This window comes from Crinia signifera, chromosome 19 (assembly GCF_055691185.1).
Source record: "Crinia signifera chromosome 19, ASM5569118v1, whole genome shotgun sequence".
NCBI classification, from domain to species: Eukaryota; Metazoa; Chordata; class Amphibia; order Anura; family Myobatrachidae; genus Crinia; species Crinia signifera.
The window spans coordinates 135,908,776-135,926,637 of record NC_139226.1 but is presented as its reverse complement, the minus strand read 5'-3'; the positions used below and the strand labels follow the sequence as shown (position 1 = coordinate 135,926,637).

Sequence of the window (17,862 nt, the reverse complement as noted above, 5' to 3'; positions counted from 1 at the left end):
TAGTTCCTCCAGTATGTGGATCATTTCTCGATCTTGCATGTCAGGGAATAATTCTGAGTGTAATGATGTCAGGCATGTACTTCCTGGGCCCAACTGTCCTAGTGTGGGCTCGGTCTCATGTGTCCATCTGGCAAATAATTTTTTAAGGAGTAATTTTCTGATGTATAAATTAAGGTCTTTCTCATATTCAAACCTATCAAAGGACTTTGTGGGGGAGAAGGATAGGCCTCTGTTGAGGACCGAGAGTTGGGATTCAGTCAGGGTATGATCAGTTAGATTTATGATCCTCAGGGAGTCCTCAGGAGTCACCTCCTGTATCTCCTGGTTTCTCTGTGATCTTCCCTCCACTCTCTTTGGCCCCTCGTTTTTCTTCTTTCCCCTCCTAGTCCTCCAAGGTCTCATCCCAGGGTATCTCTGGCCTGAGAGCCTTTGGAATGTCAAAGGGGGAGATGGGCATAAGGAGAGGGGACTGGGATAGAGAACTTTTAAAAACAAGAAAGTAGACTTATCTTCCTGATGGGAACCATGTCACCCCGGGGTCTCAATGAAGAGAATAATTACACCATCTTTCTCTAAGACTACCAGACTTGGAGTAGGACATCACTAATAGTTTAACCTACTCTTTCACTCTGGCACCAGTAATTCATCTCCCCCATAAGGTAGTGGTGCCTTATGCATAAATAGGGAGTACCATCTGCCCCACATGAGGAATGTGACAACCGTCATATTGTCTCTCCGACCAATAAACCACCTGATTCATGAATTGGGGATGACACATATAATTACCGGGACATCATCTGCCCCACGCTATTTCAATTTTTTCACGCCTGTGTAGGACACTATACTCCAAAATATTAATGGAGCATAGACAGCACTTTTCACACAGTACACTTTCTTATGTAGGGGTAATTTAATTCCTACACACATATTCTATACCATGTCACGATCCACCCTGATCACCAGCTACCCACCACATATTATTTCAGCCCATATGATCACTATATCTCACAGGTTATTCCTAGTTCATTCACTAAAGAAAATTCTCTTTTTTTGTTATTATTATTATTATTATTATTATTATTATTATATTTTTTTGTTTTTGTTTTTGTGGCACCACTCTTTTCATTCCCTCAGAATAATGTGTGAGGATACACATCCACATTTACACTCACATGCTTCCACTATCTGTAGGGGGATTGAGGAGTATTCCCTACATAATTCAAGATTCTTTTCCTGGATGTAGGTGTTTTTACACTAATCACATCCTCCTGATACTTTCACACATTTAGATTTTTGATTCAGGACAATAAAGAATATATCACGACCCACTAGATCACTAATATTCCAAGCCACAATTTATTTATTATTTATTTCTTACATATTGCTGTCAAAATCTCATAAAATACTCAGCTAATTAAGCGGGCAACGGAATGGACCAAATACACAAGTAAATAAAGATAAATGCGGAGACAAAGTGATTAAGACAAAGGATCACATCCAATAAGTAATGACAATATCATGTGCACTATGCTTATAAGCTGTTCTTTGTATTAATATACAAACACCAACCAAAATCTGTAATGTGAACAAAGAAAGTCAGTATCGGGGCTTTGAACCGATTCAATATTATATGTATGTGTCCCCAGGTAACTATTCGAAAAACACTAAATTGATGTAGCTACATCTTGGAATGAGTTATGTAGCTCGCTCTGATATTTGGGAGTCTCCCACAGTAGGAAAGTGGTAACAGTTCTAACTCTTTATGTTAATATTTCAGCTTTAGAAGAATGGCTGTGCTCCAATGATTCCCCTTAGTAATGATGCATGGATAGTGCACATACCTACAATGATTCCCCTTAGTAGTGATGCATGGATGGTGCACATACCTACAATGATTCCCCATAGTAATGATGCATGAGTGGTGCACATACCTACAATGATTCCCCTTAGTAGTGATGCATGGATAGTGCACATACCTACAATGATTCCCCTTAGTAGTGATGCATGGATGGTGCACATACTTGCAATGATTCCCCGTAGTAATGATGCATGAGTGGTGCACATACCTACAATGATTCCCCGTAGTAATGATGCATGAGTGGTGCACATACCTACAATGATTCCCCTTAGTAGTGATGCATGGATGGTGCACATACCTACAATGATTCCCCGTAGTAATGATGCATGAGTGGTGCACATACCTACAATGATTCCCCTTAGTAGTGATGCATGGATGGTGCACATACCTACAATGATTCCCCGTAGTAATGATGCATGAGTGGTGCACATACCTACAATGATTCCCCTTAGTAGTGATGCATGGATGGTGCACATACCTACAATGATTCCCCTTAGTAGTGATGCATGGATGGTGCACATACCTACAATGATTCCCCTTAGTAGTGATGCATGGATGGTGTACATGCCTACAATGGTACCCCTTAGTAGTGATGCATGGATGGTGCACATACCTACAATGATTCCCCTTAGTAATGATGCATGGATGGTCCATATAACTACAATGATTCCCCTTAGTAGTGATGCATGGATGGTGTACATGCCTACAATGGCACCCCTTAGTAGTGATGCATGGATGGTGCACATACCTACAATGATTCCCCTTAGTAGTGATGCATGGATGGTGCACATACCTACAATGATTCCCCTTAGTAGTGATGCATGGATGGTGCACATACCTACAATGATTCCCCTTAGTAATGATGCATGGATGGTCCATATACCTACAATGATTCCCCTTAGTAGTGATGCATGGATGGTGCACATACCTACAATGATTCCCCTTAGTAGTGATGCATGAGTGGTGCACATACCTACAATGATTCCCCTTAGTAATGATGCATGGATGGTCCATATACCTACAATGATTCCCCTTAGTAATGATGCATGAGTGGTGCACATACCTACAATGATTCCCCTTAGTAATGATGCATGGATGGTGCACATACCTACAATGATTCCCCTTAGTAATGATGCATGGATGGTCCATATACCTACAATGATTCCCCTTAGTAATGATGCATGAGTGGTGCACATACCTACAATGATTCCCCTTAGTAGTGATGCATGGATGGTGCACATACCTACAATGATTCCCCTTAGTAGTGATGCATGGATGGTGCACATACCTACAATGATTCCCCTTAGTAATGATGCATGGATGGTCCATATACCTACAATGATTCCCCTTAGTAATGATGCATGGATGGTGCACATACCTACAATGATTCCCCTTAGTAATGATGCATGGATGGTCCATATACCTACAATGATTCCCCTTAGTAATGATGCATGGATGGTGCACATACCTACAATGATTCCCCTTAGTAGTGATGCATGGATGGTGCACATACCTGCAATGATTCCCCTTAGTAATGATGCATGAGTGGTGCACATACCTACAATAATTCCCCTTAGTAATGATGCATGGATGGTGCACATACCTACAATGATTCCCCTTAGTAATGATTCATGGAAGGTGCACATACTACAATGATTCCCCTTAGTAGTGATGCATGGATGGTGCACATACCTACAATGATTCCCCTTAGTAATGATGCATGGATGGTGCACATACCTACAATGATTCCCCTTAGTAATGATTCATGGAAGGTGCACATACTACAATGATTCCCCTTAGTAATGATGCATGGATGGTCCATATACCTACAATGATTCCCCTTAGTAATGATGCATGGATGGTGCACATACCTACAATGATTCCCCTTAGTAGTGATGCATGGATGGTGCACATACCTACAATGATTCCCCTTAGTAGTGATGCATGGATGGTGCACATGCCTACAATGGTACCCCTTAGTAATGATGTACAAATCTACAATGAATGCTGTGTACGCTCTATGTTGTAGATTACAGCTAATGGGAAGAACCTGCCTCCACTCTGCGGCGACAATTTACCACCAGAAATGGACACGGGCAGCAATAAGGTTGAAATTCTGTTTACAACAGATGGATCTGGACATCACACAGGGTGGAAAATTCAATATACGACCAAAGGTTAGAACTCCTGGATTGAACATTTTATTAAGAAATACCAATTGTTGCCGCAGCCCCTTTGTAGCTCCACCCAAATTATTCACAACTCCACCAACCTATTTGTAGGGGAGGAAGCTACCTATTTTGTCAGTCCTGGCCTCATCATTTCTGATGGCAGCACTGTCTATGGATATGATGGAGACTGCCTGAGAGCTGGGGAAATGCTGGGTGACTGGGGAAATAGGCATTTATACTGGTATCAGAGGTGTTCTTTACTTATCTGTATCTATGGACATGACGGTGACCCAACTGAGAGCTGGGGAAATGCTGGGTGGCTGGGGAAATATTCATTTATACTGGTATCAGTGGTATTCCTTCCTTATCTGTATCTATGTACATGATGATAACCCGCCTGAGAGCTGGGGAAATGTTGGGTGACTGGGGAACTAGGCATTTATATTGTGTGGCCGAGCAGTGTGCTGGGAGCTGCTGCAGCAGGGATGGTGTCCCCAGCTTCAGCGCTACAGAAGCCGCTGCTACACGGCAGTGTGCTGGGAACCGCAGGTTGGAAGCCAGCTTCCCAGCGCAGCCAGTCCAGTGTTAAGGAGCCCAGAGCTGGGCAAAATGGGTTAAATAAAGATGTTTTAAATGTATTAATATATGTGAAGCACTGAGCTGGGACTGAAGGTCCGCAGCTGCAGTGTTATGCGGTGTCGGAAGCCTGTACTGAGTACAGGCTCCGTATGATGTATAAAGTATCATTGAAATGTATTTTAAATTTGAAAATGCACTTAAATTACTTAAGGAAGGCATCCCTGTGATAAGGAAATTATATGGTAATTTTGGTTTCCTCCTGAATGTCTGTGAGTGGCCACTGCACAGCAGGTAGTGGGGAACCAACCAACTCCAGTTGGGGGTGTGTCAGCAGCGTGTCGACGCACACACTCCAGAAGGTACTACTCAGGTGCCAGCGGAGGAGGTAACGGTGACTCCAGACGTCATCTAAGTAGGAGCCTGGTGGTGGCAGCGATATCCCCACCCACTGCGTAATGGCCGGAGTCAGAAACAAGCGGTTACTGACAGCAACAGGGAATCCCCTATTGGCCAGGTCCCGTGAGACCAGGAACCGCCATCTGTTGACCTGAAGGGCGTAGCCAGAGCGTAAGGGCAGGCGTCCGGTCACAGAAATTGGTGGCAAGCGGTGGGATATCCCAGTCGGCTTTTCGGTCACCCAATTGAAGAAGCCGAGTTACTTGAAGGAGTTACTGCAGCAAGGAGAATGCGCAAGATGGCGGACTTCAGCGCAATGTCGAAGGACGACCTGGAGATCGTGTTTCTGGGAAAGGGTGTGGATATCCCTTTAAAAGCAACTGCAAACATAATGAGGATGGCACTCATGTGCTTGGAGGAGTCGAGTCGGGAGGAGGTGCAGCACGCTGATGGTGACCGTGTCCAAGAGGACAGCCCCACAGAGGACCTTCACCTTGACCTGGTAAGACTCACATGCCCCGCCCCCTCTAGCAGCAGCCACGTTTCCCAACATTCCCTAGCAGGACCAGGATCCCCGCTTCCCAGGGTGGATGGCTCAGATAGCTTAGCGGAACTAAGGGAAAGGTCAACGGAACAAGAACGCATGCTCATCATTCAGATGTGGCATGCTGCAGGGCTCAAGGTAGCCCAGAGCTGGGAAAAATTGATTAAATAAAAATATTTTAAATGTATTAATATATGTGAAGCACTGAGCTGGGACTGAAGGTCCGCAGCTGCAGTGTTATGTGGTGTCGGAAGCCTGTACTGAGCATAGGCTCCGTATGATGTATAAAGTAGCATTGAAATGTATTTTAAATGTGAAAATGCACTTAAATTACTTAAGGAAGGAATCCCTGTGATAAGGAAATGAGATGGTAATTTTGGTTTCCTCCTGAATGTCTGTGAGTGGCCACTGCACAGCAGGTAGCAGGCGTTGTGTCTGTAGTTCCTGTGTAAAGGTGTTAGTAGTACATCACTTGTGTATGTGATGTGTTACTGAATCCATGCCATCCTGTGTGCGAGGTGTTGGTAATGCACAGATATTTGTGTTTCTTTGTGTAAACATGTCCAGGAGATAATCAAATGATCTCCACCTTTCCTGGAAGTTATATATTCTAAGGAAATTGGACTCATCCTTCATTTCACACCATTAGGATTAGACCTGCAGCAATCCCTTCATTCCTACCCAGGTTTACCGGACAAGTCACCAGAAATGATCTGCCATTATTGCACCACCCATCTGGAATGGGCCACCTGGTAATATATTGCTGCTCTATATTAGAGACATCCCTTCCAGTTGCCTAATTATCCTGGATATAGGAGTATAACAGTGTCTTAAAGGGTACTTACCTCAATTTTATATGTGTCTTTTTCATTATATTTTATATATGTATGTTTTTTAATTATATTACATTTCTAAATAGAAAGAAACCGTCACATTTGAATCATTTGAGAAACAAAGCCAGCTCTGGTTATCTTCTACTTCTACTTATATTTTAACTCAAAACATGAATACCCTTTTTCGCATCAATTCTTTTTATCCTGTATTTTATGAAAGTATTGTATATTAATCATTTCTATTATGCACTTTGTATAGCACTCGATATTTTTTCTACTAAGCCTTGTGTCCCAGATTGATTCTCCCTTCTATATTCATTATGCTATGTTGATAAACTGCTCCGATTATGCACTTTTAAAAGCACCTGTCACTTTTTTCAAAAATGGCCGTGCGTTCCACAATATAGCGCCGTGCGCTCCATATATACTTCCTGAACTATCGCACTATATTGTTGTTATTTCCTTACTAGCACTCGTCACTTTAAAATGGCCGTGCGTTCCAGGATATAGCGCTTTGCGTTCCATTCCCTACTTCCGGAATGAGCGCACCTAATACCCGGCAGGAGGTCTGCGTTATGAAGGGGGTGTGCGTGGTGATGCGCGACGGAGGGACCACTCCGGGCGCATCATGAGCTTCGGCCCCCCGCCCACCGTCACTCCTCCTGGCTTATTTACAAATCACGCTAAGTTAAGTCCCGCTCCCTGCAAGACAATGCATAGCGTTTAGGACAGGACACACATAATCGGGGTTATTAAACCCGGATATCCGTGCGTTCCAAGTGAGTGGAACGCACGCTCGTTTTTATTTAAATCCACTGGCTTTTATGTGTTTTCTAACAATTCATTGTGATTTTTTGGAAATAAGCATTACATTATCTGCCCTTAAAATTTGTTTAGATATGTTTTTATTTAATAATGCTACCGTGACTCCTCCCTTTCCTGGAGTACTCACTTCCTGGTGTCTGGTATAAATATGGATGCAGTGCACTTCAGAGACAAGCCTTGAAAAAGATTTGAAAATCGAAACGCGTTGGATGGCTTTCTGGATTTGCACAACCTCTTTTTGGAACTTAGGACCATCCTGTGTTTACGCTGGACATTAAAACAAAGGTATTGGGTGTTCACTCACCGACATCTTTAAACTTATCCGGAGAGTTTTTGGTGTACATCTAGTGGGAGTTCCTTTCAACATCTATCACCCACCTTTGGATTTTTTTCTCCAGTGTACCTATGGTCAGAGTGTCTTTTTAACAAATTTTTTGTGTGTTTTGGCAATAAAACAATTTTTTCAAGATAAAGAAACCCAGATGTGTTTTGAAAATTCCTGCCAATTGTGAGTTATCGGTACGCTTGCTTTTAAAAAGAAACCATTATATGTATTGCAACACCTTGATTGTGTGAGTGAAAAAGTACGCCTAACCAAATTCTATTGGACACCAGGGTGGATTTGGTGAAGGCTATACCATCACCAAAAAAAGATACCTTTACGAATCTGAAAAACACACTCCCTCTGTGAGTGTGGTATGTCCCACTTCTATTTCCTCTGTATGTGTTGAAACAAAAAATACAGTTCCACACATTGTGTTCTTTCTCTTTATTTTTCACATATCGACCCATGAGAACGGGAGAAGCGAAGAGAACACATACAGACAGCGCTTGAATATATCCTTACCCCTTTTTGTATTATGGTTATCTTCTTGTTTACTTGTTTATTTTTAGGGACTCACAATCCCTTCACCAGCCGCAGTGAGCAGCGCACCGTACTACCATATATATATATATATATATATATATATATATATATATATATATATATGCGCCTAGGTTGCCTTGTAGAAATTTTAACCCTACACCTTGTGCATCTGTGCCATGTTCCTCCTCTGGCATAGTGTCACATGATCAGTGGGATAGGGGCCAACACACAGGATGCGTTCATTTGGTCTACAGCATGATGGTCGACAGTCATTAGGTCGACACCATTAGGTTGACATGGGAAAATGTCGACATGGGAAAAGGTCATTAGTTCGACAGGTCATTAGTTCGACAGTGTCTAGGTTTTCACTGTTTTTTGAGCCGACATGTGCCGACAGGGGGTATTTCATGCCCTACCATCCACTATGGCATTGTGGGAGAGTAAAATAGTGTGTCGAGCGTAGCAAGGCACTGTGCCTGAAGCATCGTGAGCTATACGAGGGGATGCTGTGCACTTTAAACTGTGTACATGTCGACTGTGTTGACACTTGGGTCAAAAAACAGTGAAAAACCCCATGTCGACCTTTTGACTGTCGAACTAATGACCTGTCAAACTAATGACCTTTCAACCTATCGACCTACCATGTCGACCTAGACCCATGTTGACCTTTTCCCATGTCGACCTAATGACTGTTGACCATTATGCTGTAGACCAAATAATCCCAACCCCAACACACACACACACACACACATTGATGTTTGATTCTTTGTCTCATTTCTCAGCCCTTCCATGTCCCAATCCTGTGTTGCCACCTAGAGGACACTTCATGCCTGTAAAGGAAATGTATGTGGTGAAGGACCGTCTGTCTCTTTCCTGTGACATAGGATATGTTCTACTAGAGGTCAGTAAAGGTTCCATTTGAAATTGAAATATTTGCTGGAAGGGAGTGTGCAAGGAGAGTGACTGCTCGGAGGTCGCATGTCATGCCAGATACATCTCCTGTAGTGACCCCGGCAGGGATCAGTGAGTGGCAGAAGTTACAGCAGAAGCATGGGTGGTATCAGTGGTATGAGGGGTATCAGTGGCATGGGGGGTATCAGTGGCATGGGGGGTATCAGTGGCATGGGGGGTATCAGCGGCATGGGGGTATCAGTGGCATGGGGGTGTCAGTGGCATGGGGGTGTCAGTGGCATGGGGATATCAGTGGCATGGGGGGGGTATCAGTGGCATGGGGGGTATCAGTGGCATGGGGGTATCAGTGGCATGGGGTGTATCAGTGGCATGGGCAGTAGCCGAGAGACAGGAGGAAGCAGAATGATGAGCGGTAGCAGTGGCATGGGAGGTAGCAGTGCGATGGGCGGTAGCCAAGGGTTGGGGTAGCAGTGGTATTGGGGGGTAGCAGTGGTATGGGGGGTAGCAGTGGTATGGGGGGTAGCAGTGGCAAGGTAGTGACCCCGGCAGGGATCAGTGAGTGGCAGAAGCTACAGCAGAAGCATGGGTGGTATCAGTGGTATGAGGGGTATCAGTGGCATGGGGGGTATCAGTAGCATGGGGGGGTATCAGTAGCATGGGGGGGTATCAGTGGTATAGGGGGTAGCAGAGGCATGGGCAGTAACAGAGGCATGGACGGTAGCAGTGGCAAGGGAGGTAGCAGTGGCAAGGGAGGTAGTAGAGGAATGGGAGGTAGCAGAGGGATGGGAGGTAGCAGAGGGATTGGCTGGAGGATTGGCATGGGAGGTAGCAGTGGAAAGGGAGGTAGCAGAGGCATGGGCAATAGCTTCAATTGGCTTCTGGTCCGCAGTACCTTTGTGCGGCCAGGGTTGCCTCTGTCGTGTTCTGCCTGCAGTACCTCTGGGTGGCCAGAGGTGTTGTTTCTGAGAGCAGTCCCAGCTGGTGTAATCAGCTGAGTCAGGCTGTTCTCTGAATACCATTTCCAGCTGCAGCACATATTAAGGATTAAGGGGCCTGTGTCTGTGCTAGTGTTAGGCAGGATACAGGATCATACCATGTGTGGCTAGTGTTAGGCAGGATACAGGATCATACCATGTGTGGCTAGTGTTAGGCAGGATACAGGATCATACCATGTGTGGCTAGTGTTAGGCAGGATATGAGATCATACCATGTGTGGCTAGTGTTAGGCAGGATACAGGATCTTACCATGTGTGGCTAGTGTTAGGCAGGATATGAGATCATACCATGTGTGGCTAGTGTTAGGCAGGATACAGGATCTTACCGTGTGTGGCTAGTGTTAGGCAGGATAACGGGATCATACCATGTGTGGCTAGTGTTAGGCAGGATACGGGATCATACCATGTGTGGCTAGTGTTAGGCAGGATACGGGATCATACCATGTGTGGCTAGTGTGAGGCAGGATACGGGATCATACCATGTGTGGCTAGTGTTAGGCAGGATACGGGATCTTACCATGTGTGGCTAGTGTTAGGCAGAATACAGGATCTTACCATGTGTGGCTAGTGTTAGGCAGGATACAGGATCATACCATGTGTGGCTAGTGTTAGGCAGGATATGGGATCATACCATGTGTGGCTAGTGTTAGGCAGAATACAGGATCATACCATGTGTGGCTAGTGTTAGGCAGAATACAGGATCATACCATGTGTGGCTAGTGTTAGGCAGGATACGGGATCTTACCATGTGTGGCTGGTGTTTGGCAGGATACGGGATCTTACCATGTGTGGCTAGTGTAAGGCAGGATACAGGATCTTACCATGTGTGGCTAGTGTAAGGCAGGATACAGGATCTTACCATGTGTGGCTAGTGTTAGGCAGGATACGGGATCATACCATGTGTGGCTAGTGTTAGGCAGGATATGGGATCTTACCATGTGTGGCTAGTGTTAGGCAGAATACAGGATCTTACCATGTGTGGCTAGTGTTAGGCAGGATACGGGATCTTACCATGTGTGGCTAGTGTTAGGCAGAATACAGGATCTTACCATGTGTGGCTAGCATTAGGCAGGATACAGGATCTTACCATGTGTGGCTAGTGTTAGGCATGATCCGGGATCTTACCATGTGTGGCTAGTGTTAGGCAGGATCCTGAATCTTACCATGTGTGGCTAGTGTTAGGCATTATATAGGATCATACCATGTGTGGCTAGTTATGCAGGATCCGAGATCATACCATGTGTGGCTAGTGTTAGGCAGGATACAGGATCTTACCATGTGTGGCTAGTGTTAGGCAGGATACGGGATCATACCATGTGTGGCTAGGGTTAGGCAGGATACAGGATCTTACCATGTGTGGCTAGTGTTAGGCAGGATACAGGATCTTACCATGTGTGGCTAGTGTTAGGCAGGATACAGGATCTTACCATGTGTGGCTAGTGTTAGGCAGGATACAGGATCTTACCATGTGTGGCTAGTGTTAGGCAGGATACGGGATCATACCATGTGTGGCTAGTGTTAGGCAGGATACGGGATCATACCATGTGTGGCTAGTGTTAGGCAGGATGCGGGATCATACCATGTGTGGCTAGTGTTAGGCAGGATGCGGGATCATACCATGTGTGGCTAGTGTTAGGCAGGATGCGGGATCATACCATGTGTGGCTAGTGTTAGGCAGGATGCGGGATCATACCATGTGTGGCTAGTGTAAGGCAGGATACGGGATCATACCATGTGTGGCTATGGCTGTAAAGCTGCTTTTAGTATCTGGTTGAGTTGATGCACATGAAATATGTAATGGGCTCAGTATAACAAGAAGTGAGTATGTTGCGTCTGCCAGTATTGCTATACGCCGCACTTATAGTACCACTGGATTATTGTCTCCCAAACCCTGGAGTCAGTTGCAGGATTTGGCTGCCACGGGGAAGAGTTGCCATTACAATATACTCTCCCTCTGCTCCAAATTGAATTCACCCTGTTATCTAGAAATATACCACAGGTCTTGTTTATTATCAGTCACCTTATTAGAAAATATCTGATACTCCATATTTCCATTATTATTATCATCATATTACAACAACTTATAATTACTGTAATTTCTTTTGTAGAACAAGAACATCATAAGCTCGTTCACTGCATTATGTAAGAGTGATGGAAAATGGGACAAACCACTGCCCAAATGTACCAGTAAGTTCCGTTGACATGGTTATTCTACATTGGTAATGTACACTCTACATCCCATTTACTGACTGGACACTGATCTCTCTGCTGCTTTGTGGCTGACAACATCACGTGTGGGCTATTCCACACAAAGGGGTCAATTGACTAAAATGTGAATTCTACTGAAGATGGGATTTGTCCATAGCAACCAAACAGATTCTGGGGCCCATTTATCAAGCAATATTTGCGGCTAAATCCCCGAAAACTGATGTTTTCGGGGATTTAGCCGCAAATATGTTTTCGGGGGTTAACCGCAAATATTAAGTAGCACTGAAATGTATTAATGGGGGACCGCAGCAGGAATCTCCGATCCCTGCTGCGATCTCTCCTGCAGCGCCGCCGGCCGCATCCCCCATAGGTTTCTATGGGGGATGCAAAGCTGCCCGATGTATCAACATCGGGCAGCCTGGGTTCGCACCCCTGGGCTATCGCCATTCTGATATGGCGATAGGCCATTGTAGCCTATGGGTGCACATCTCACTGCCCGAGCGGCAGTGCGGTCAGCAGGGTTGCGGGGGGGGTCAGCGCGTAACCGCGCATACGCAGACCCCCGGCTTCCTGCGTGCAGCAGGTTATACATCCCAATGATATCATCGCATTTTACAATGCGATCCTGGGCGTAATATTCTGCCCAGATCGCATTGTAAATGTGATCTTGATAAATGTGCCCCATAATCTGTTATTAGATGGACAACATCTCATCTTCAATAGAAGTCCCATCTTAGTAAATTTACCCCCAAAGATCTTTCATATGGTAAATTGCAGCCGAGGTCAGGACCAGCTTACTGCCGCCAGATACTGTAAATCGGGGATGGGGGTCCTTCGGCCCTTCTGCTGTTGTTGAACTACACATCCCAGCATGCCCTGCGACAGTTTTAGCATGGCCAAATAGCAAAAATATAGCAAGGCATGCTGGGATGTGTAGTTCAACAATGGTCCACCAGCTGAAGGTTCCCCATCCCTGCTGTAAATGAACCTGAGGGTGACCGTTAAGCATAATTTACTGTACAAATGCTGATATTCCAGGGCACCCTGGTCAAGAAAGTTTGGGAACCTCTGGTATAGGGGGCAGATATTCGGTAATGCATACCTTTCAACTGTCCCAATTTTCGCGAGACAGTCCCATTTTTTGGACTGTCACACTTGTACAAGTGGACACACTTGTAGGCAGCAGTATCCCATGATGGGGGGAAGTTGGAAGTTCCACCTGTCAGTGCTGATCTATTCACGATAGGCCAATTGCTGACCATGTCCCCAATGTCAATAAAAATGGAAGAATCGGAGCATAATTCCCACGATGTCATGCCCCCTTTTTGGCACCGGTTGTGACTCCCGTGTCACAGATGTTGGGGGTATGGATAAAAGTGCAGGGCTCAATGGGACATTCACAGGATGGACACCCTTTTGTGCCACTGCAGCAGTGAACCATTCCAGGTACCCTATTAGCTGGAAGCAAGGGCAGTGGGACAATGAAAGTGCCATCCATGGTACCACTCTATGTAGCAGCACTGGTCACACCCCCCTAGTTATGGCGCTGTGTATTTGTCTGGGAGGCGAGGAGCAATACGCTGTATGTCTAATAGATCTGGCATCAGAATCCTGCAATCCAGAATCCTGCCTGGTCTGATGAAGGTGGTTTGTATAGAGTAATACTAATATGTCCTATAGTAGTGCCCTAGTTACTGTTATGCCCCATAGTAGTTCCCTAGTTACTATTATGTCCCACAGTAGTGCCCTAGTTACTGTTATGCCCCATAGTAGTTCCCTAGTTACTATTATGTCCCACAATAGTGCCCTAGTTACTGTTATGCCCCATAGTAGTTCCCTAGTTACTATTATGTCCCATAATAGCACCCAAGTTACTGTTATGTCCCTTAGCAGTGTCCTAGTTATTATGTCCCATAGTAGTGTCCTACTTACTGTTATGCCCCATAGTAGTACCCTAGTCACTGTTCTGTCCCATAGTAGTGCCCTAGTCACTGTTATGCCCCATAGTAGTTCTTTAGTTACTGTTATGCCAGATAAAAGCAATCTAGTTACTGTTATGTCCCATAGTAGTGCCCTAGTCACTGTTATGCCCCATAGTAGTTCTTTAGTTACTGTTATGCCCCATAAAAGCAATCTAGTTACTGATATGTCCCATAGTAGTGCCCTAGTTGCTGTAATGTCCCATAGTAGCGCCCTAGTTACTGTTGTTGAATAAAAGTGACCTAGTTACTGTAATGTCCCATAATAGCACCCAAGTTACTGTTATGTCCCATAGTAGTGCCCTGGTTACTGTAATGTCCCATAATAGCACCCAAGTTACTGTTATGTCCCATAGTAATGCCCTAGTCACTGTTATGCCCCATAGTAGTACCCAAGTTACTGTTATGCCCCATAGTAGTGCCCTAGTCACTGTTATGCCCCATAGTAGTGCCCTAGTCACTGTTATGCCCCATAGTAGTTCTTTAGTTACTGTTATGCCAGATAAAGCAATCTAGTTACTGTTATGTCCCATAGTAGTGCCCTAGTCACTGTTATGCCCCATAGTAGTTCTTTAGTTACTGTTATGCCCCATAAAAGCAATCTAGTTACTGATATGTCCCATAGTAGTGCCCTAGTTGCTGTAATGTCCCATAGTAGCGCCCTAGTTACTGTTGTTGCATAAAAGTGACCTAGTTACTGTAATGTCCCATAATAGCACCCAAGTTACTGTTATGTCCCATAGTAATGCCCTAGTTAATGTTATGACCCCATAGTAGTGCCCTAGTTAATGTTATGACCCCATAGTAGTGCCCTAGTTACTGTTATGACCCCATAGTAGTGCCCTAGTTACTGTTATGACCCCATAGTAGTGCCCTAGTTTCTTTTATGTTCAATAGCAGTGACCTAGCCCTAACCCTTATGTCCCATAGTAGTGCCCTAACTACTGATATGCCCCATAGTAGCAACCTAGTCACTATTATGCCCCATAGTAGTGCCCTAGTTACGGTTATGCCCCATAGTATCACTCACAACAGGAAATTCCATCGGTGTCTTTAATTCACATTATAGAATTTGCCTAATTAATTGTGTGCATTTGTAAAGATATCGTGTTGTTCTGCTTTCTGTCTTACCATGAAGCTGCAGTGATGGGCATATTTATCTTCAAACAACATGTTATTAAGGTGCCCACACACAGTGCGATTATCACGTGTGATTTGAACTTTGTAGTTCAAATCGCACCCAGTGTACAGTCCACAAAGAGACTCAAAGCCAAGAAACTGCCATCTTATCATGAATTTATTTCAACATTTCATTCTATGGGGCTAATTCTATTAGGTGCACTATGTTTCTCCACCTGCAACAGTACCGGATCTCAGCCCCTTTGTGGGCCCTATGGGCAGGGAACACGTGTGAATTTGTGCCAAGGTAAAATGTGGCCGCTGCTGCTTTTATCTTGTGGGTGCAAATCATCGAGGAGCTAATAGTATTAAACTCTATGAAATGTGGAAATAGAAAGATTTTTATATATGTATATTGAGTTATGCTAATCCTGCTGATTACCACTTCTGAGAATTAAAATGCTGATGTGTCACCTTTATGTTGTATTTATATTAGTTGTTGACTGTGGCGTACCTGAGAGCATAGACAATGGGACATTCTCCTTTGCAACAGAGAGAGGCGAGACTACGTATAATGCAATAATTCAGTACAAATGCACAGGACCTTTCTACAACATGAAAGATGGTCAAGGTGAGTCAGCATCCACCGTAGCCTCATGGTGGGGGTGGGGTTACAACTGCTGTAGACGCAAAATGGACTAAAATTGTCTTAAGCAGCCCATACACGCTGCGATGCGGGCTGTCCCGATGTGTGCTTTGAGGTGCGCGCTCCCGCGGCACCTCATCTCACAGTACAAAAAGTATGTGCTGCGCATACTTTTTGTACTTAGTTCTCATCACATCGCATTGCATTGCATGCACAACGCAATGTGCATGCACAATGTGATGTGATCCGTGCTATTTAAGCCCACAACACACGCCCGCATCGGGGCGTGTATGGGCAGCTATACAGTATAGAAGTGTGATTTTTTTTTTTTTATAAAAACATATATAAGCATAAAATTACTTTAAAGTGAATTATAATCTATTAGGAAAAGTTATTTATGTGTTTTATATAACTAAAAATATAGATTTTGAAAAGATGTTTCCTTCCCAATAAAAGTATAAAACATGCTTTTAACTGCATTTCTATGGCAAAAAAAAAACCAAACTAACAAAAGGAACACAATTTCTTGGAAAATCACTTTCATTATTTTGTATAGTTTTTAAATTTTATTTTAAGCTTCAACTTCTATAAGAACAACTTAAAAATTCTCTATAATGCAAACCACACACATAATATGTCATTAGTAAATTAATCAAGAATTACGTAAACATGTTGTTATACTCCATAGCAGTGACCCTAGTTACGGTTTAGTCCCATAGTAGTGCCCTAGTTACTGTTATATTCCATATCCATGCCCTAGTTACTGTTATGCCCCGTAGTAGCACCATAGTGACTGTTATGCCCCAGAGTAGTCCCCTAGTTACTGTTATGCCCCAGAGTAGTCCCCTAGTTACTGTTATGCCCCATAGTAGTCCCCTAGGCACTGTTATGTCCCATAGCAGTGTTATAGTTAATGTTATGTCCCATAGTAGTGCCCTTGTTACTGTTATGCCCCAGAGTAGTCCCCTAGTTACTGTTATGCCCCATAGTAGTCCCCTAGGCACTGTTATGTCCCATAGCAGTGTTATAGTTAATGTTATGTCCCATAGTAGTGCCCTAGTTACTGTTACGCCCCAGAGTAGTCCCCTAGTTACTGTTATGCCACATAGTAGTCCCCTAGGCACTGTTATGTCCCATAGCAGTGTTATAGTTAATGTTATGTCCCATAGCAGTGCCCTAGTTACTGTTATGTCCCATAGTAGTCCCCTAGGCACTGTTATGTCCCATAGTAGTGCCCTAGTTACTGTTATGCCCCATAGTAGTGCCCTAGTTACTGTTATGTCCCATAGCAGTGCCCTAGTTACTGTTATGTCCCATAGTAGTGCCCTAGTTACTGTTATGTCCCATAGTAGTGCCCTAGTTACTGTTATGTCCCATAGTAGTGCCCTAGTTACTGTTATGTCCCATAGTAGTGCCCTAGTTACTGTTATGTCCCATAGTAGTGCCCTAGTTACTGTTATGCCCCAGAGTAGTCCCCTAGTTACTGTTATGCCCCATAGTAGTCCCCTAGGCACTGTTATGTCCCATAGCAGTGTTATAGTTAATGTTATGTCCCATAGTAGTACCCTAGTTACTGTTATGTCCCATAGTAGTGCCCTAGTGACTGTTACTGTCATGGTCTCAGAGTCACAAATACCAGGCTGGGGATTGAGTGGACCTGATGCAGGGGTGGGGAATCTTTTCGTGCTGATGGTTTTTGCCAGTGACCCACTCTAAGTAGGATATGGGCTTTGCTGCACCAGACACGCCAGTCGCGGTCCCCTGATCAGTTTCCCCATTTAGGACTGGTAAACCCTGGTAGACAGGTGGAGCGGAGACAGGATTACTCATGGTCTTCATAGTCAGGTCAGAAACAAGCGGGCAAGGCAGGTACCGAAGGATTAGGCAGGAGAAGACCGAGATCAGGCCGGGTAATACACTGGGAGTCAC

At 44.4% G+C, this 17,862-nt stretch overlaps 1 protein-coding gene across 1 annotated transcript in view; it reads left to right on the top strand.

Moving 5' to 3' along the window:
• MASP2 (MBL associated serine protease 2) overlaps window positions 1–17,862 on the top strand; it is a 93,548-nt gene that overhangs the window by 64,178 nt on the left and 11,508 nt on the right. Inside the window, exons 6-9 of the mRNA XM_083163427.1 lie at window positions 3,888–4,035; window positions 8,857–8,975; window positions 12,090–12,168; window positions 15,784–15,918. Of these exons, the coding sequence (XP_083019553.1) occupies window positions 3,888–4,035; window positions 8,857–8,975; window positions 12,090–12,168; window positions 15,784–15,918 (481 nt within the window). The remainder of the gene's footprint in view (window positions 1–3,887; window positions 4,036–8,856; window positions 8,976–12,089; window positions 12,169–15,783; window positions 15,919–17,862) is intronic.